We start from the raw sequence: 20,240 nt of genomic DNA, 5'->3' as shown, positions 1-20,240 counted from the left end.
TCATTTTTCCGATTTTTTTCCCAAAAACGTGTTCTCCAGAATCCCTCCTTCCAAAATGCCATCAAAATCCGTGAAACTCTCCTCCCGTCCCGCGTTCGCTCGTCACATTCCGACGTCTTCTGAATCCCCATCTTCTGAATCCCAACGTGCCTGCGTCTCCACATATCTTCTGGATCCCTCTTCGGACACTCGTTCCGGATCTCTCTGTATTCTCGAATATTCTCAAGAATCGGGTGGACTCCACGTGGAAAATGAAATCAGCACGTCCGCCGGCGTTTTTCGATTCGATTTTCAGAATCCGTCGACTGTCGTCGCCGCGTTGACTGACGGATCGCTCGTTGTGCAACAGATTTTGGGTAATATAGGGGGACTAGAAAACCAAAAATTGGAAAGTTAGGCCATAAATTCAAAATCGACTTCCGGTGCCCGAATTTCGATGGTTTTTAGGCCATGATAAGATGGCCTAGAAAACTCAAATATGGGAAGTTAGGCCACCAAATAGAAGTAGATTTCTCGTGGCCTAGTTTTTCAAAAAAGGCATTTTCTAGGCCGCGAATTCAGCCAGTAATTGATGGCCTAGAAATCAAACGATTTCTCGGCCATTTATTCCTATGAAATTTGGCGGCCTAGAAACCCGAAAATTGGGAAGTTAGGCCACCAATTCGAAAAGATCTCGGTGGACTAGTTCACCAGGTATTTGGTTTTCTAGGCCACCGTTTTCTCCTATAATTGGTGGCCTAGAAAACCGCAATCTGCGAAAACTCGGCCATCATTCAAATTTTGACTTCTGGTGGCCTAGTTTCCCAAAAAGTGGTTTCTCGGCCACCAAATAGCCGATACTTTCCTGTGGCCTAGAAAACCAGAAACTGAGAAAGTTAGGCCACCAATTCAAAATTTGGTTCCGGTGGGCGAATCTCAATGTTTTCTAGGCCATCATCCTGAGGTTAACTTGATGGCCTAGAAATCCAAAAGTTGGAAAGTTAGGCCACCGAATTTCATTGTTTTCTAGGCCATGCTATTCTTGTGAAATTTGGTGGCCTAGAAAACCATAAACTGAAAAAACTCGGCTGGTGGCCGAATTACCCAAATCACCATTTTCTCCTATAATTGGTGGCCTAGAAAACTCTGAAAGTTAGGCCACCATATAAAAGGTGGCCTAGTTTCCCAAAAACAGGGAATTTCTCGGCCACCAATTCTTGTGAAATTTGGTGGCCTAGAAAACCAGAAACTGAGAAAGTTAGGCCACCATCATGGAGTCACCCGTGATGGCCTAGAAACCCCATTCCACTGCCAATGGTGGCCTAGAAACCCAAAAAATGAAAAAGTTCGGCCACCTCAAAATTTTCCAGACCCAATATCGTCCGAAACGACACCCGTCTCATCGGATATGCTTCTCGATTTGAGTCTATCCGACTCATCGATTCTCATCACAACGGATAATAAGGTAAGTGCGCTCTACTGGACTGAACTGGCTGGTTTGGCGCGAAATTTGAAATTTTGAGTGGGAAAGTGTGCGGTGGGGCGCGATTTCAACAAAATATTTTTAGAGTTTTGACGAAATTTCAAATTGGCGCGAAAAACAAAATGTGCGTCAGAGCGCACTTACAAAATTTCGAAATTCAAAATTTTTTTGAATTTTTTTTTTTGGAAAATTAAATTTTTTTTGTCATACTTATCGATTTTCCAGGGCCACGCCTACCTAGTCGACCTGAATACGTCCCTTATCGTGTCCTCTTGGCTCGCCCACTCACTACCGTATGTCCCCGGAGAGGGATGTGAAGTATGGTCGTGTGCAGTGACAAAAGACGCCCAGACGGCCGTCACCGGCGGAGAAGATGGCTCCATGAAGTTGGTTTCCAGTTAGGCCACGCCCACAAATCTCTTTTTTGAAATTTTTGCAAAAAAAATCTGTAAAACACGTTGAAATTCGAGCAAAAAATGAGTTTTTCCAACAAAAACGGGTTCATGGACGTTAGGACAACTAGACGCACGGACAGACCAAAAAATGGGCGGAGCTTAAATTAGGCCACGCCCCTTTTTCGAAAAACTTTCTGAAAAGCTTCGAAAATTGAGCAAAAATGAGAAATTTTTGAGTAAAACTAATTTCTGGACATCCGGAAATCTTGACACACAGACAGACAAAGAAGTGGGCGGAGCTTAGAAACAGGCCACGCCCCTTTTTCGAAAAAAAACTTTGAAAATTGAGAAAAAATCGGAAAATTTTGAGAAAAACTGCATTCTGAACATCCGGAAAACTAGACGCACAGACAGACAAAAAAATGGGCGGAGCTTAAATTAGGCCACGTCCATTTTTTCGGAAAATAACCCAAAACTAAGCTCCGCCCACTTTTATTCTCTTGTCTGTCTGTGTGTCCGAATGTCCGGATGCCAGCACCTACCACAAAAAGTTACTGAAATAGGGGCGTGGCCTATTTCACATAGACTCCGCCCACTTCTCTATAAGCCACGCCCACTTTTCAGACTGTGGGATGCCCGTAGCCGTACCCAAATCGCCCAGTCGAAAGTATTCGGTGCCGGTGTCGTTTTTGTGGATTTTCCCACGAATTCAGATGAGCAGCAGATTCTGACGGGAAGTTATGATGAGAATATTCGAGTATTCGATCGGAGAAATTTGAAAAATGTGTTGAAAGAGAAGAAGGCAAGTGCGCTCTGTTGGACTTTAGTTTCGCTGGAATTAATGTGCAGTGGAGCGCATTTTCTAACCGAAAAGAAAACCAATAGTAGTGAAAATGCGCTCTACCGCACTTTAGACTATCGAAGTTGGGAAAAAGTGCGGTGGAGCGCGTTTTGTCCACTGTAAAACTAGCTGGGAATAGTGAAAATGCGCTCTACTGAACTTCAGGCTTCTTCTGTTCAAAACAGTGCACAGGAGCGCGTTTTCAGACTCAGGAATTTTAAAATTGATGAAAATGCGCTCCATTGTACTCTCCCGAACGAAGGATCTACTGTTGGTGAGAAGAAAGTGCACTGGAGCGCAATTTCTGACATTGTTCAAAATATTGCTCCAAATTTTGCAAACGCGCTCTACCGCACTTTGAACAATCCGACGATAAAAAGTCAGTTGGAAATGCTGAAAATGCGCTTCATCGCACTCAGGTACCGAAAAAGTCCCATAGAGCGCGTTTTCGTTGGCCACTAAAACTGAAATTTGGATTTCTAGGCCATCGAACAGTTGGTGGCCTAGAAACCCAAATTTAGGAAATTCTAGGCCACGACCTAGAAACCCAAAACTAGTCCCTCTTTCTTTTGGAATCCTAGGCCATCAACGGTGGCCTAGAAATCCAAAACTAGTCCCCCAATTTTTCAGCTCTCCGGCGGTGTGTGGAATATCGAACAAAACGCATCAACCTACTGCGTCTCTTGCATGTACGGTGGCTACACAATTCTGAATTCAGAATCCCTCGACGTCGTCCATCAGAATCGCGACGTCGGCACGAATCTTCTGTACGGCGCCACGCGAATGACCGATAATTCCGTCCTTTTCTGTACTTTTAATGATTATTTGGTGGTTTTGGACGAGTTTTAGGAGGGGATTTTTCGTTGAAAATTTTGAAGACTGTTTCTGTTAAAATTATTAAAATTATCATAGTGAAAGCTCTCAAATTACATGAATTTCGGTGGGGAATCGCAGAAAAAATGCCACGTATCATCAAATTATCACAAGAAAACGAAACGACTAGGGGAGGAAAGAAAGCATGCGAATATACAAAAATCACAAGTTTTGGAGGCAAAAATCATATAAAAATACGGGGAATTTCCAGTTAAAACACTGAAAATTCTTGAAAAAAAGGGGAAAAATCAATAAATTAGGAGAAAGTCTTGGCGATTTCCACGAGAGCACTGTAGGTTCCAGTGGTGAATCCGATGACGGCGAAACTCAACAAAATGATATTTTTTATCCATAGACCACGGGACAACTCGTTTTTCGCGTAGGATGTCTGGAATAATCTGGTTTTTGGGGGGGAAAAAATGAAAATTCAGGAAAATGCGACTAAAAATAACGAATTTTCGAAAAAATTTTGTGTTTTGATTAGGAAAATGTGGAATTTCCACAAGAGAGTGATAGGCTCCGCCCAGATTGAAGCCACGCCCATTGAGGCGATTTTTCGCGAAAAAAGGGCAAAAATCGAGTCAAAATTCGAGTGATTTCAGATTTTTATTAAAAAAAAAAGAGCTCCGCCCACATTCAGGCCACGCCCATGATTTTTTTTGGCAAAAACTAAATCTTTTGGTGAAAAAAATCGGTTTTTCAGAAAAGTGGGCGGAGCTTAATTTTCCATAATTCGCTATGAAAAAAAGCTGTAATAGATTGCCAGGCTCCGCCCCTTTTCCCATTTTTCGTGAAAATTCACAAAAAAAACTAGAAAATGTTCGATAAAAATAAAATTTCAGAAAAGTGGGCGGAGCTTAAATTTCAGATTTTTCAGCGAGAAATTGTTAAAATCGAAGAAAATAATGAAAATTTAAGAAAAAGATATAGAAAAGTGGGCGGAGCCTAAAAATTCCAATTTTATGGGGCGCAAAACTGAGGAAAACGCGCTCTACCGCACTCTATTTTCTTTTATAACTGAAAAATGCGATAGAGCGCGATTTCTGACTCAAAAATGAATTAAAAACTATAGAACATTGAAAATGCGCTCTATCGAACTTTCGGAAAAGTGCAATAGAGCGCACTTTCTCCTCAATTCTTACCAATAGCTCAATACACGGCGGGAATAAAAGAGCCATCGACGCTCCGGAGAACGCGCCAATCAGCGATATGAATAGAGCCAAGTGGGGAATCAGCTCGGCGATTGCACCTGGAAAATTTCAATTTTTTTTTCCAAAAAATTCAAATTTCCCGCTCGACTCACAAGTCAAAAAGACGCCTGTATATCGGGCGAAATAGATGTAGAATGTCTGCTTATCAACTGGAATTTTCCGTGTGATCCATTTCTCGATTCTCTCCATTGGGACGTAGAATTGAAGGGGGTACGAGATCATGATACACGCGACGAACATCAATTTGATTGTTTGGTAGAATCTGTGCATAGAAGAGAAATAATTGTTGGTGGCCTAGAAATTCTAATCTAGGCAAAACTAGTCCGCAGGAGTGTGGAGGGAAAGAGAGGGACTAGTTTTCCCAAAATTTGAGTTCCTAGGCCGCCATTGATGGTAGAGGAACTCAAGATTCGGAAGAGGACATACGTGGCCTAGGAATCCAAATTTCGGGAAACTAGTCCCCGGTCTATTCCGATATAGTTTCCTCAAAATCCGGATTCCTAGGCCACCGATGGCCTAGGAACCCAAATCCGGCCATTTCTTGATATGTGGGATACTGTAAACGCGAAAGACGGTAAAATGAAGTCGTTTCGCACCTGTCAGTTATCTCTCAATTATCGATTGATTTTGGAGACGTCGAATCACTGGACACGTGGAAAATAGAGGATTCCACGTGGCACAATAATAATGTCCGATTTAGTGGGAGAGGGAGGAAGTCCGCTCTATGGCACTTTTCTGGGGCTGGGAAAGGATTAGGAGTGCGATGGAGCGCATTTTCAGTACTTTCAGCGAGAATTGCGCCCAATCGCACTATTTTTGGCTAGTAACGATTTAGAGTGCGATAGAGCGCATTTACATTTTTTCAAATCAGTAAACGTGCTGTCTAGAGACCGATGGAGCGCATTTCCTCATTTTATGCTCATTTTTTTTTGTCGAATTTCGCTTATAAATTTCCGATACTGCGAATGCGCCCTATTGCACTTCACCTATTTTTAAGTTTAAAACAAAAAAAAATGCAGCGGAGCGCATTTTCAGCAACTTTTCAATCATAAAATTCTACAGTCCGATGGAGCGCACATTCAAAACTTTTAAAATGCGCTCTATTGCCGATTTATTTTTCTGTAAAATCGTTGTGATAAAGTCGCTCTCTATCATAGAGCGTGCTTGCCTTTTAGCGAGTTTAGTTAGAAACTGCGCTCTATAGCACTTCTTATCCAATTCTTCCAACTAGCAAACGCGCTCTATCGCAATCTTTTAAGCTCAGGTTCGGTAGAGCGCGTTTTCAACGATTGTAAAACGCGTTCAGTCCGATAGAGCGCATCTCCACTATCCAAAATCAACTCTATCAATCTATATGTCTGTCTGTTCATCCGGATGTCCTGTATCCATGAAATTTTCAACCCCTCACTCCCTAAATTTTCTCCATTTATTATACTTTCTTCCCTCTTTTCAATCATCATCAATTTGTTATTCCCTTTCAGTTTATATCATTTGCCTCCGTCTCCTCCTCTCCACTTCTTCCCAACTGTTCATAGTCCAAACAACCACCACTCTCTGCACTCTCTGCTTCTCTGCACTCTCTCACTCTTTAATTTCATTTTCGAAACTTACGGTGTCATCGGCAAGTTGAGTGTCGCCGTATCTTTCACATCGTTTCCAAGTGATAAGTATCTGGAAAAAAAAAAGATTAGGCTCCGCCCACTTTGCAGTAAAGTGGGCGGGGCTTGGAGTTTGAAAAAGAGGCAATCAGACTCCGCCAACTTTTCTGTTCCTAAAAATGAGCGGAGCTTGGCGCTAGAATTTAAGAGAGATCTAGGCTCCGCCCATGTTTTGAAGTTTTTAAAATATGGGCGGAGCTTGGAGCTCGAATATAAGATTGTCTTAGGCTCCGCCCATTTTCGTGTTTATTACAAGTGGGCGGAGTCACTGGCTTCCCAAAAAGTGGGCGGAGCTTAGATTCCTAATTTGCTTTTTTTACAGTCCAAGATGAGACTGGGCGGAGCTTAAAGGTTAAGAAAACCCCTAATAGGCTCCGCCCACTTTCTCCGAAATTTTGTGAAATTTCGATAATTTCTTGGCTAAGCCCCGCCCCTTTGTGGGAGGAGCCTATTTCTAATGGGCGTGCCCCACTTACCCATAGAATCCAGTGACACTAAAAATGGCTAAAACGACGAGACACGACGAGTTGAGTACACCGTTCCATGAGATGAACGCATGAGGGGATTGCATTCGATTCTCGATTGGCATTATCTGGAAGAGATTTTGAGGTTTTGATGGCCTAGAAAATCCTCGGCCACCGCCAAAACCTACCACAGCGACACCTTCGAAGGCGAACATGACGGTTCCGAAGAATAGAGGGAGATCGGTTGCTTTTCCGAACCATGGGAGGGAATTGATGGGACGGAGATCTGGAAGAGAAAATGGGTGGCCTAGGAATCCAAAACTCGTCCCCCGGTCTTGTTGAGTTAACAGTGGGATCCTAGGCCGTTACTGATGGCCTGGGATTCCCGGGGACTAGGTTTCTCTGAATTCGGATTTCTAGGCCACCAACTATTCGATGGCCTAGTAACCCAAACTAGTCCCCCGTTCTTTTGATTTGTGAGATACTGTAAACGCGAAAGACGGTAAAATGAAGTCGTTTCGCACCTGTCAGTTATCTCTCAATTATCGATTGATTTTGGAGACGTCGAATCACTGGACACGTGGAAAATACAGGATTCCACGTGGCACAGTGATAGTGTCCGATTTAGTGGGAAGGGAGGAAATGCGCTCTATGGCACTTATGAGGGGCTGGGAGAGTGTTGGAGTACGATGGAGCGCATTAACATTTTTAAAAGTCAGTAAACGTGCTCTACCGCTTTTTTTTCAACTAGAACAGCTGGGAGTGCGCTTTATTTCACTTGGGAGAGATTTCGAGTACGATGGAGCGCATTTTCAGCATCCCCGATAGTTTTTAGCGTAAGAAATGCGCTCCACTGGACTTTTCCTACCAAAGAAGGTGTAGAGTCCAATAGAGCGCATTTACCCTATTTCTAACCAAACGTTCAACAAGGAAATGCGCTTCAATGCAAATTAGGATCATCTAGTGTGAAATAGAGCACGTTTTCATCAATAAAAGCTGGTTTTTTTTGCAGAGAAAATGCGCTCTATGGCACTTTTTCAGTTTTGAGTGCAATGAAGCGCATTTCCACTGATTTCAGCAGGAAACCACCGGAAAAAGCGCTCTACCGTACTATTATCGATTGAAAACGGTAGAGCGCATTTTCAATACTCCCAACAGAGATTTTCAACGAGAAAATGCGCTCCACCGCACTTTTTCTACTAGGGGTCGATAGAGCGCATTTTCTCCACCTCCGCCAAAATTAGGGACTAGTTTTCCCCCATTTTCGCTATCCTAGGCCACCTAACAAACCTGACAAGAAAAAGAACAAAACGACGGCCACCGCGACCACATAGACCACATTGGCAGCCATTGCGAATGGCGCGAGAATCGAAAGTCGTCGAATTGAGCATATTGAGAGCATTGGAATGAGGAGAAGGAGCATCCAGACGGCTTTCGAGAGGTGGATCGACGTGTTGTTGTTGAAGAACTGGAAAAACAAATTTCAGATGATTTTATAGGAAAAATTGGATTTTCAATTGAAAATACTCATTTTTCTTCCATTTTTCTCGAATTTTCACCAAATTTTCAATCTAAAATCGTGAATTTCCTGCCGAAACCACTCAAAAAGCCCGTCTTTACTCTCATTTTCTTTTTCATAAGTTCTCAGTGATCAGTCATTCCATTCTGTGATCATTGTATCCATCTACACCGCCCATCTGATTCCATTCAACATCGTCAATTCCTTTTTTGAGATATTACTGTAGGCCTCGTATCCGACGGAAACGCAGAAAATTGACACGAATCCGCCTTAGAAAGGCCATTTTTATGTTGGAATGACTCTCTTTTGGATACTATTTCAGTGGACATTTGACACTGGAATATCGATTGATTCGAGTTCGTTGAATGGAATCAAGAGGACGACGAGTAGTGGTTCAGACCTTTTACTAGCAGTCTTCATTTCACTGAGAATTATTAGAGAATATGGAAGAAAACTAGGAGATTTAGGAAGATTTTAAGAAGAAAAATGAGAATTTTTGGCAAAAAACTGTCTAGAAAACTGGTTTTCAGACATTTTCTATCAATTTTTAATCAAAAAACCCGAAATTTTGGAAAAAATAAAAGAGATTAGGAAGATTTTTAGTGGAAAAACTGGTTCTTAGACCAATTTTCAGCTTAAAATATAGATTTTGAGGTAGAAAAAGGGATTTTTTCAACGGAAGTCAACATTTTTAGTGGATTTTTTGGTGGAAATATGCGATTTTTTGCTCAAAAATAGCATTTAAAGAAGATAAATCGGGAAAAAATAACGGATTTACTAGTTGAAAACCAGCTTTTTGGTCGAAAGTACAGATTTCAGTCATTTTTTGCTGAAGAACTCTATATTTTTAATGGGAAAATGAGGATTTGTAACAGAAAAATGGTTTTTTTGGTGAAAATTCGAAATCCATCTGTTTTTTTTTTCAGATTTTTTCAACTTTTTAATGAAAAATCACCTTTTTCGCTGAAAATTGCAATAAAATATGCATTTTGACAGTGAAATTTACAAAAAAATGAAGATTTTTTCGAGAAAAAGAGTTTTTTCGGTCAAAAACTCGGTTTTTTTCGAGAATTTTCCATATTTTTTCAGTTTTTCCAGCATTTTCTATCCGGAAACTCTTTAAACTCTAATTTTCAAACTCACATCCTCCAAATTATCGGCCATAAACACAAAGTAGACACAACAGAATCCGAGTTGTGAGATGAACATGTTCACGTTGACAAGTTGTCTGAAAAATGGAAATTAGGGCTGAAAATCCTGAAAAATCGAGTTTCCAGACTGAAAAATCATGATTTTTTCAATTTTTCAGCTCAGAAATTGTCAAAAATCCGTTTAAAATGACAATTTTTACTTGAAAAAGTATCCCTTTCGCCTGATCCAGGGTGGTCCCATTTCCACAGCTCCTCGCATTATATTCGCGTAATCGATGAGATCCCGCCCGTTTCTGAAATTGGAAATATCGATTTTTAAGCCAAAAATTCGAAAATTTGTGCGATTTGTCGTCAGATATAGTGCCTACCGTACCTATTACACACAAAATGCGCGGCGAATACGACTTGTCGCATACAATACAGACAAATGAGGCAAATTATGACTGTCAGGATCAATCCGAGCTGAAAATTTGAGTTTTTTGGGAAAAAATTGAGATTTTTTGACCTACAAATAGTCCAGAGTGCTTAAAAGCCAGTGGAAGGGAGAGAAGACCGGTTCCGAGCATTGCCTTGACCATATGGATGAAAGCCTGGAAAAAAAATTTTCAGAATTTTTTTTTCAAAATTTTTCTAAAAACCCACCTGCTCCGGCGATAGCGAGTTCTCTGTGGGTAGCCTATCCTGAAAAAGAGAAGTATCCTCTGACGCGGTATTTCTACGTGGCATTGTTGGCGGGTTTTCTGTCTGAAAATCAAAAAAAATTTCGATTTTTCTTCAAAACAAAAAAATCGATAATTACCTCAACTTCTCCTGGTAAATCAGGCTCGTTGTCGAATTCTTGATAGCCATCTCTGGCCGGATTCGCCATTTTTCGCTGAAATTTGAGACTTTTGTTTGTTTGGAAATTTTGAGAATTGAAAAAAATAAACAATTTTTTCAAGATTTTTCAATTCCTGGCCATTTTTCGAGGGTTTTAGACTTAAAATGATGAGAAAAATATGAGGAATACAATGAAAATCTCAAAAAACATTTTTGAATCATCAATTGCCGTCCAAACGGCCAAAAAACGCGCCGATCAAACAACTAATTAGCCAGTCCGCAATTGTGCGTGAGATATGGTGCTTGCGGACCGGCGGCGGCAACGTGGAATTTTCAAAATCAATTTTTTGTGTTATTTTTCGTTTTTCGTTGATTTCTATTCATTTTTATCGATTTCTCTCATTATTTTCCTTGGAAAATTCTTAATTCGTCGTTTTCCAGTGCTAAATCTTTCAAAAATGATAAAAACAGCCATTTCTCCATTTTCAGCGTCAAAATCCAAACGCTATTGGCTTAGAATCGGGGTTATCAACAATTCCGGATTCTAAAGACGTCAACGATGGTTATGAAATGAGATGAAGGAGTCGGATAGGTGAAATCGGGATCAGAATGAAGAGAAAAGGTAAATTTCAGGTTTTTTGATTAAAAATTGATAGAAAACGTCTGAAAACCAGTTTTCAAGGCAGTTTTTCAGCTTAAAATTCAATTTTTGCTCTCAAAAATCTTCCCTTTTTTCTTCCATACCTTCCCATAATTCTCAGTGAAATGAAGACTGCTAGTAAAAGGTCTGAACCACTACTCGTCGTCCTCTTGATTCCATTCAACGAACTCGAATCAATCGATATTCCAGTGTCAGATTTCCACTGAAAGAGTATCCAAAAGAGAGTCATTCCAACATAAAAATGGCCTTTCTAAGGCGGATTCGTGTCAATTTTCTGCGTTTCCGTCGGATACGAGGCCTACAGTAATATCAAAAAGGAATTGACGATGTTGAATGGAATCAGATGGGCGGTGTAGATGGATACAATGATCACAGAATGGAATGACTGATCACTGAGAACTTATGAAAAAGAAAATGAGAGTAAAGAGGAGGAGATTTTTGAGCGATTTCGACCGAAAATTGGGTCTTTTGAGCTGTTTTCACTTGAAAACCGTGTTCTGAAAGGGATGTTTACCAGAAAATCAGTTATTTCCTTGAGAAATAATGCTTATTTCAGCCAGCCGCCGATGCCTCAACGACTTCAGAAGATGTTCCACAGGACATCAGTTCTCAGGGATACCTAAATGTCCACGAATCGGAAGATCCAGAAATGAGATTTTCGAAGGATTCGGATTCTGAAGACGTCGGCGTCGAGTAGCAAGTGAGATGAAGGCGGGAGGTTGGGAAGACGTCTTTTGTGCGATATTGGAGCGAGATTCAGAAGACGCCGGACCGGTCAAATTTGGATTAGAAAAAACGAAAAGTAAGTTTCTCGATTTTCAGGTCACGAACGCTAACAAAATGCCTGAAACTGGCTAGAATTGATATTTTTGAATCCAAAAATTCAGTTTTGTCTCTCAATACGTCTTATTTCTATTATATCTTCCCATAATTCTCAGTGAAATGAAGACTGCTAGTAAAAGGTCTGAACCACTACTCGTCGTCCTCTTGATTCTATTCAACGAACTCGAATCAATCGATATTCCAGTGCCAGATTTCCACTGAAAGAGTATCCAAAAGAGAGTCATTCCAACATAAAAATGGCCTTTCTAAGGCGGATTCGTGTCAATTTTCTGCGTTTCCGTCGGATACGAGGCCTACAGTAATCTCAAAAAGGAATTGACGATGTTGAATGGAATCAGATGGGCGGTGTAGATGGATACAATGATCACAGAATGGAATGACTGATCACTGAGAGTTTATTTTGAAGATAAAAAGGAAAATAGGCGAATGTTTAGAGTTTTTGACAGGAACATAGCGATTTTTGGCTCAAAAATACAGTTTTTGTGGTGAAAGTCTGGATGTTTCCGCAAAGTTGAATTTTTCAGCAAAAGGTCCTACAACGACTTCGAAAGCCACCAACACTCTGACAGCTCCAGAATCTTCAATTTCATTTTTGTAATATATTCCAGAATCTTCTTAATTAATGAACGAACTTTTCCATTCCTCAAACAGGAATAAAATCCAATTGTAGCCTCCCTCATCACACTTTTGCCAACATATTGTTTTCTCGCGCGTTTTTTGATGTTTCATTAAAAATACAAGAAATTTTTCCCGAATCTGCTGCGCGGTTCTGTCTTTTTTATCCATCTACGTCGGCAAAAGAAGAAAATTGGAAAACTATCCGGTGTACAGGTGGGAGGAGAAGGCGGAGATAAGGAGGAAACTTGAAGTTGTGGATATAAGAGACGGCGGCGACGTCGGGATTCAGTCTATCTCAAAATATGCAAAACTCCTTCCTGATTCTCTCGGCTACCGTACTCATCTCCACAGTAACCTCCACTTTCTTCAATGGAGGCTGTGGATGCCAACCACCACCAATCTGTCTGCCACCACCACCTCCAATGTGTTTCACTGAGATTCAATTGCCACCGATTAGAATTCCAGTGATCCCTCTGCCACGTATTGAGCTTCCACAACCATGTTGTCCAACTTGTGCGTGTGGAAGAAAGAAGAGAGGTTGGTAGAGGGGAACAGCCATACTTGTCAACCGGGCCGAAACGGGCCGTAACTCGCGTCAAAATGAATATTATGAGCTGAAAAATATACCAAAATGTAGATCTCGACGAGTTCTATGCCCGTGACCTACTACGGGCCGGGAAAAAGTGCCAAAAGCGCGAAAATAGCCAAAAAAAGCAATTCTAGCCCTGCCCGCGGCATATTAACGAATAGCCATCCGGTCCGTAGTCGGCCACGGGCATAGAACTCGTCGAGATCTACATTTTGGTATATTTTTCAGCTCATAATATTCATTTTGACGCGAGTTACGAGCCGGCCCGTGTCGGCCCGGTTGACAAGTATGGGAACAGCCGAAACTGCTAGAGTCAGCAACACATCTGATTTTCTTAAAGTTACTTGTGCTACAGATTTGAGGGGTTTAGTCGATCAATGTTGGCAAAAATGTTAGCAGTCTCACTATTTTGAAGAGAATTTATCGTTTTTCAAAAGAAAATATCCGAAATACTTGTCAACCTGGCTAAAATGAGCCGACACGGCCGGCGCGTAGCTTCAAATTGAGTTTCATAAGCAGAAGAAAGCTGAAAAAACGAAGTTACTCGTAGTCAACCTATCTACCTATTCTATAAAATCAAACTTCAAGAATCATTCATAATTTCCGCCGTTGATAATTTTTTGCAGATTTATAGTATTCTATAAAAGCTTTCCTTTTTTCGTAAATTCAATTTCTATTGCTATTTTTTTTTCAGAAGTCGACACCGGAGTCGAGGAAGACACCACTGTTAGCACCAAAGATGTCTCTTGCAATGACGACGGACTTTTGGCTATTATGAAGAAGGTAAGAATTCAAAGTTCGATTCTTTATCCCTCTTTCTCCCCTATTAGCATGTGACATCACCATTAGCCTTCCCGAAAAGATATTATCATTCCTTTCCAGTTTCATATCTCTTCCGCGTATTTAACGTATTGCGCATAGGTGACTATATTGCCGGGATGGACAGGTGTTGTGTCGAGAAAAGAAGAAGGAGGAAGAAACTGGAATAGTTTGAGGAAGAAAAAAAGAATTGGAGATAATGAATAGTGAAAGCCTCAATGATCGGGGTGAAGGAGAAAGGAAATCATATATAACAATGTTAGAGTTTTTTTTTCAGTTGATAGCTTTTTCCTACTATCTCACCGTAGTTATACTTCTATGTAACTGTAACTTATACACACTCAGTGAATACTTGGACCGTAATACATGACATTGAATATTGAGAAATCATCTTTCATCTGGAAAATCTATGGAAGTCTAGAGAATGATCTCGATGAGAACTACCAGAGTAAAACTCACAGGGTAATAGAAATCCCATAAAAAGCATCAGCAAAAAAAACCTGAAAAACTTTCCCCGATGACTTTCTTTTACTATTATTTTTTCAGGAAATGACGACCGGTGAGTCCTCTGCCGTCAAAATCGCTCTTGTCGAGGCAGCCGAACAAGAGTTGGGAGGTCGCTTCACCGTAGTCTGCTCCCAAGGCGCTTTCTCATTCGTCACATCCACAACCAGCTACTGCCTCCACTCCCAGTCCGGACTCAATTGTTATCTTTTCAGAACGCAATAGGCTCTTTTGAAACCTCCGCCTTATAATTCAGGTGTTAATTGTATACATAGTTTATTCATCTAATCAGAGATAATCAGATATGTTGTTATAATGTAATAAAGTTAGTAATAAGAATTCTTCGGATCGACAGGTAATTGAAATGAGATGAAGTGGCAAAAGCAACGAGATGAGAGATCTGATGGGTATAGAAAAAGAAGAATTTGAGTTTGAACTAAAAGAATGGGAAAATGTATAGGAAAAAAAGAGTAATACAGAAAGAATTTTTCAAGAATGTTACGATTCGGTGCACAACCCGCTGTAAGCGATTTTTTTCGAGTTTTACGGTATTTTCGATAATTTTTGTTGTATTCAATAAATTCAATAGAATACGAACATTCTCACTGACGAAACTTTCCGGCTCTCGATTTCAGCGGGTTGTGCATCGATTAAAAAAATTTTGAAGTGTGAAAATGAATTCGCCGGAACGCATACATAATGATATGAAAATATCGTAAGTGCCCACAATACGATTTTAAGCATCTGATACGCTTCTACGAATGACAGCTGCAGAGGAGCCCTCCCAGATCTTGTCCAAAAGTCCCACCTTCGTTGGATCTTTTTCGAGAAAAGTGCGTTTCGTGGGTTCCGGAGGTATCAGCTTCCGATATTTTCCATATGGAGTATTTAGCAAGCGATTCGGTGTGAAAGTTGCACCGCATGGAGCTTTGACAGGTCGACCTGGCGTTTTGACGGGAGTACTGTCTCGACTCTCACTGATCATATCTCTCCAGTCGAATGGTTGCTTGCGCTTTCTCTCAAATCCTTGGGCGTTCCGGTAGTACCCATTATCAGCGGATGTTGAAGGGACCGGTGACTTTCTTGATGGTAGAGTTCTTGGAGGAGTTGTCGGCTCGTCCACTGCCTCAGTAAGCGGTTCCTTCTTGATTGGTTTCATTGGTGCCACTGAAAATATAGAATAAACTAAAAAATGTTTATTATTTTAACAATTTGTTTAAAAGTAAAAGAACGGGATTGGATTGGACACCTACAAGAAACCGCGAATAAAAAATTGGACGGAGGAACGACAAGGCATAGAGAAACACGCAATACACTAGAACGGCAGAAACAGAGATGAGATAGCATACGCGGAAAGAGAGACGCAGACATCGTGTCTCTGCGTCTCTAAGGACGCTGTTACGTAGTTCAAGCGGGGGAACGAGAGAAAGCTAGCGAGAGGGACACTGGCAAAAAATCGATGAGTGCGGGGGGAAAGGAGAGGTGAGATTAGAGGTATCACCAGGCAAAATTCAATGTGAGAGAAGTGAAGTCGGTGTTTCCAATTTTTGACTCCACCTCCGTACTAAAGCCGTTGAAGCGAAGTGAAAAAATTGCACTAGTTTCCCACACTCATGTTATGGGGGGTAGGGCTTCAGCTCAAGACTGATTAAAAATTTGGAATCTGCTAAAGTATCCTGCCTGGAATAATTGAGGAAGCCTCACCCCTCTAGACGTTAAGCTCTTGCGGTACCTGACACAATGTCTCGGATATATCCAGTATTATACCAATAAATAATCCTCTTGGAGGGATTGGCGGGCAAATGCTCAGAGATAGTAATTGAAGGGAACGCAAGGAGAAAACCTTTTCCGATTCATGAAAAAGAGATTGCTGAAGGTGTAAACAAGCGGAATTGGTAGTTGGCTCTCTAAGAGAATGGAAACAATAAAGCGTAAAGATCAAAAGCAGAGACTGACGTCGTATGGTGCGTCTAAGGTTGCTAACTGCGCGTTCAAAGGTTATTATGTAACTTTTGTATAATTTAAACCTGTTGAAGGAAGGTGTACGAAAAAAGTTCCAGTTGTCTCACTTACCAAAATCAAATTCTTCCGGTTCATTGCTTGCTCCATTAGTATGGTTTTCTACCGAACTTGAGTGTTCGGCTTCCCAGTATGCGATGCTCATATGCTCTTCAACTGGCTGCTCATGGACAATGCCACACTCATAGCTTGTGTCGCCATTGATTCCATTTCCTTGCACATAACCATCGTCCGGGCACTCTTCGGGGATTTCTTCGGGTTCCGGTTTCACGGAGAGTAGGACACGTGGTCGAGGTATGTCCAAAACCCATTTGTTCGGTTCCAACAGGAGGCTATTATCTAAATAGACCCCCAAGTCATTGACCAGATCTGCACACGGACTTGCAGGAAAGTGTCCGAAGAGCATAATATGTGGGTAGCTTTTGAGAGCATCTTCCACCAATTGCTTATCGTGTTGATAAAGATCCAACACTTCAGAATACACCGATGGGGTGGCTATAAATGATTTTGATGTTTTACAGAAAAATAACAAAACAACCAAATTAACCTCTTCTACAAATAATTTCTAGCAACATCCCTTTCATCGGGCGCTTTGCATTGATGAATGCGTCCTTTAGCACAGCGAATGGAACAATATAGTAGAATGGCAAGAAGGTGCCTATATGAATTTCACGTTTCGATCGGTTGTCGTTTCTATCAATCTGATGTATATATTTTTCGATCGCAAATAGCATGCTCATGAGTCTGAAAACATACTTTTTGACAGCTTTAACAAAATTAGAAAACTTACTGATAACTGAACATAAGCAAAAGTTCCCCCTGTATCTCAAACTCGTCAGCATGGTCTACAAACGTCGAGCACATTTGCACCGCGTTTAAAAACGGTACGCATGTGTCCTCACAAAGATATGCGTCAGTTTGAGCCATGTACAAAGCGTACACAACCTTCTCTCCTGCGGTCCAGAATTCTGATTCGGAAGGGAATGCGGATTCATCTTTGAGTAGTTGTAAAGCATTCTTCAACTTGCATAATGATGTGCATATTTGGTGACCAAGTCCTGCACGTTTGTGTCTCAGTTTCTTATTATTTTTGTCCACACCCAGAAAAACTTTTACTCGATCTACACTTGGCTTCATTATCTCTCGATTCTCATCCATTTTTATCTTCACTTCCTGTTTAGTGTTTCTCGGTCTTCTTTTCGGACCCATTCGACTCGTTCTCAACATTGACTTGAAATTCGGACTGCATTGAAAATCCGACGTTCCATATGTTCCAGTTATCTCATCTAGGCTCACTATCAACACTGTTTGCTCAATTTTCTCGACTTTTTTCTTCTTCCGAATGAACCCACCGGCCATCATGGACTTTTTGAAAAGAGTCATAACTTCAATAGTATTTTCATCTGCTAGGAAGAATTCCACTTTTTGTATCTTCTCGTTCGCCTCAACTTCTCTATTGTTGAGGAATACTTCCATTCTATATCCTTTATCATTTTTAATCGTTCCATCTTCAAAAAATATTCGCATCCCGTGTATAATGACTTCCGAGTGTTGTCCAGGTTTGCTGTAGGTATCAGCTATTGTTTGGTCAGCTTTGTAATAGATGTTCTTCCCGAATTTTGGATGGGGGAGTTCTATTTTTTCCATTGCGTGATCATACATCTCAAGCAAACCATTGAATAGTCGAATTGTTGGGTTGGTGTTGTACATACAGTTGATTCCAAATTGGAACTCTTGATCTCGATTGTGCGTAGCATTGGTGAGAGACCTCTCAGGATGACAGAAGTGATAGTAAAATACGGGAAGATCAACTGAAAAACAGGAAGGTTGTGATTGATTTCAAAGATCTGGAAGTGAAATTCTAACACAGTAAGTGTCGTATTGGTTTGATAAAAAAGGTCACTGAAGGGCATGAAGATTTTTCTAAAACGGTTGAATAACATTTGTTTGGTTATCGATCTGATTCCGTTCACACATTATCAAATTGAAAAGATCTTTAACTTAAACAAAAATTTGCATGTTCATATTTTTGCTGTCTGTGGAGGTGGACTTAAGTTCTAATCGAAATTTCAAGTATGCACTCACTGAGCATCATCTTTCTCGATAGTTTATTATGATTTTCCAAAGAAAAAAAATTTTTGCTCATTTGTTTTACTATTAGTTTCAGATTCAGAAAAACTATTTCGTGACAGTTTGAAGTCTCCATTGCAAACCGGGCCGGCTCGTAACTCTCTTCAAACTCAATATTATGAGCTGAAAAATATACCAAAATGTAGATCTCGGCGAGTTCTATGTCTGTGACCCACTACGGGCCGGATGGCTATTCGTTAATATGCCGCGGGCCGGGCTACAATGGCTTTTTTTGGCCATTTTCGCGTTTTTTGGCACTTTTTCCCTTCCCGCGGCACATTAACGAATAGCCACCCGGCCCGTAGTAACGGACATAGAACTCGTCAAGATCTACATTTTGGTATATTTTTCAGCTCATAATATTGAGTTTGAAGCGAGTTACGCGCCGGCCCGTTTCGGCCCGGTTTGCAAGTAGGCAAGTCTCGAATGAACTAAAAACTCATACATGGATGCCTCGGAGCGAACCGCTTATCAGCAACTTTTGCGAAATGCAGATGAGCTTGTGGACCATTTCGAAGGACTGTCTTCATGTTAGCCGTAGAGAATCTCATCTGAAGATCTGACACAATCCGGTCTCTCGATGGAAACGCTTGGATCTGAAAATTAAATAATATTTTGCTGAAGTATTTTGAAATTATAATTACCAGTCGATGGACTTCGTTAACAGGGTCCAAGCCCAAAGTTTCGTCCATTACAACAGATTCCGAAGCGTCTAGCATATATTGAATGGTTGATTCATCATATTTTACTTTTTCATAACGGAACCCTCCGAACTCTGAATAAGAGGCACTATCTGTAAGAGTGAGAATGTTTGTGTTGGGCATACTTGTCAACCGGGCCGAAACGGGCCGACACGGGCCGGCTCGTAACTCGCGTCAAAATGAATATTATGAGCTGAAAAATATACCAAAATGTAGATCTCAACGAGTTCTCTGTCCGTGACCTACTACGGGCCGGATGGCTATTTGTTAATGTGCCGCGGGCCGGGCTAGAATGGTTTTATTGGCCATTTTCGCGTTTTTTGGCACTTTTTCCCGGTCCGCGGCACATTAATGAATAGACATCCGGCCCGTAGTAGGTCACGGGCATAGAACTCGTCGAGATCTACATTTTGGTATATTTTTCCAGCTCGTAATATTCATTTTGACGCGAGTTACGAGCCGGCCCGTGTCGGCCCGTTTCGGCCCGGTTGACAAGTATGATCATAGGAAAATATGCCCAATAATTGACTTTTCACCCAAAAATTCACAAAAATTTCAATTTTCCTTATAGCTCTGTGAAACTTTCGGTACACGTTAGGAGTGTTTTTGACTACCCCTACACAAATTTCCAGCCCTCCAGACATTCCAGAAACCGTTCAGATAAATTTCATTTTCATGTTTTTTGGCTCATAAAAAGAAAAACTTACCATTAATACTATCAAAAGCCGCTTCCAATTTATCTTTGAGTTCAAATCCGACAGGGTGTTCCTGTTCCTCCTCCTTCATTGCTTATTCTGTTAAATGAAATAAAATAAAACTATTTTAGAGCTATTCTCGGGTACGAATACAATAAAAATTCAAGAAATGCAGCTTAAATAAGTTAGTATTGTCTTTCAAAAAGATTTTATGGGAGGTATTGATTTTTAATCGGAGAATAATGGGAATAATGCAATTTTTCGGATT

At 40.9% G+C, this 20,240-nt stretch overlaps 5 protein-coding genes across 5 annotated transcripts; 3 read left to right on the top strand and 2 right to left on the bottom strand.

Annotated features, from left to right (window-relative positions):
* Positions 1-55: 55 nt before the first annotated feature.
* On the top strand, positions 56-3,547 carry GCK72_008358 (uncharacterized protein; the record flags this gene model as incomplete). Its single annotated transcript, XM_053726786.1, has 5 exons — positions 56-356; positions 1,350-1,444; positions 1,688-1,848; positions 2,482-2,659; positions 3,329-3,547. 5 exons carry the CDS (start codon positions 56-58, stop codon positions 3,545-3,547), a joined length of 954 nt encoding a protein of 317 aa, XP_053586363.1.
* A 280-nt stretch (positions 3,548-3,827) lies between these two features.
* GCK72_008357 (uncharacterized protein) lies at positions 3,828-10,442 on the bottom strand (the record flags this gene model as incomplete). The annotated part of the gene is made up of 13 exons (XM_003104921.2): positions 3,828-3,959; positions 4,714-4,820; positions 4,875-5,044; positions 6,394-6,453; positions 6,917-7,032; positions 7,093-7,190; positions 8,195-8,372; positions 9,567-9,651; positions 9,775-9,867; positions 9,948-10,036; positions 10,084-10,164; positions 10,217-10,318; positions 10,374-10,442. 13 exons carry the CDS (start codon positions 10,440-10,442, stop codon positions 3,828-3,830), a joined length of 1,380 nt encoding a protein of 459 aa, XP_003104969.2.
* Positions 10,443-11,158: 716 nt separating this feature from the next.
* Positions 11,159-11,751, top strand: GCK72_008356 (uncharacterized protein; the record flags this gene model as incomplete). The annotated part of the gene is made up of 2 exons (XM_053726785.1): positions 11,159-11,242; positions 11,611-11,751. The coding sequence occupies 2 exons, from the start codon at positions 11,159-11,161 to the stop codon at positions 11,749-11,751; spliced, it is 225 nt and encodes a 74-aa protein (XP_053586362.1).
* Positions 11,752-12,817: 1,066 nt separating this feature from the next.
* On the top strand, positions 12,818-14,652 carry GCK72_008355 (uncharacterized protein; the record flags this gene model as incomplete). Its single annotated transcript, XM_003104861.2, has 3 exons — positions 12,818-13,052; positions 13,799-13,887; positions 14,470-14,652. The coding sequence occupies 3 exons, from the start codon at positions 12,818-12,820 to the stop codon at positions 14,650-14,652; spliced, it is 507 nt and encodes a 168-aa protein (XP_003104909.1).
* Positions 14,653-15,163: 511 nt separating this feature from the next.
* On the bottom strand, positions 15,164-20,063 carry GCK72_008354 (uncharacterized protein; the record flags this gene model as incomplete). Its single annotated transcript, XM_053726784.1, has 7 exons — positions 15,164-15,594; positions 16,501-16,941; positions 16,994-17,190; positions 17,237-18,257; positions 19,022-19,172; positions 19,221-19,369; positions 19,985-20,063. The coding sequence occupies 7 exons, from the start codon at positions 20,061-20,063 to the stop codon at positions 15,164-15,166; spliced, it is 2,469 nt and encodes an 822-aa protein (XP_053586361.1).
* Positions 20,064-20,240: the final 177 nt, after the last annotated feature.

This window comes from Caenorhabditis remanei, chromosome III (genome assembly GCF_010183535.1).
Source record: "Caenorhabditis remanei strain PX506 chromosome III, whole genome shotgun sequence".
In the NCBI taxonomy this organism is placed as follows: Eukaryota; Metazoa; Nematoda; class Chromadorea; order Rhabditida; family Rhabditidae; genus Caenorhabditis; species Caenorhabditis remanei.
This window is presented reverse-complemented; position numbering and strand designations above follow the sequence as displayed.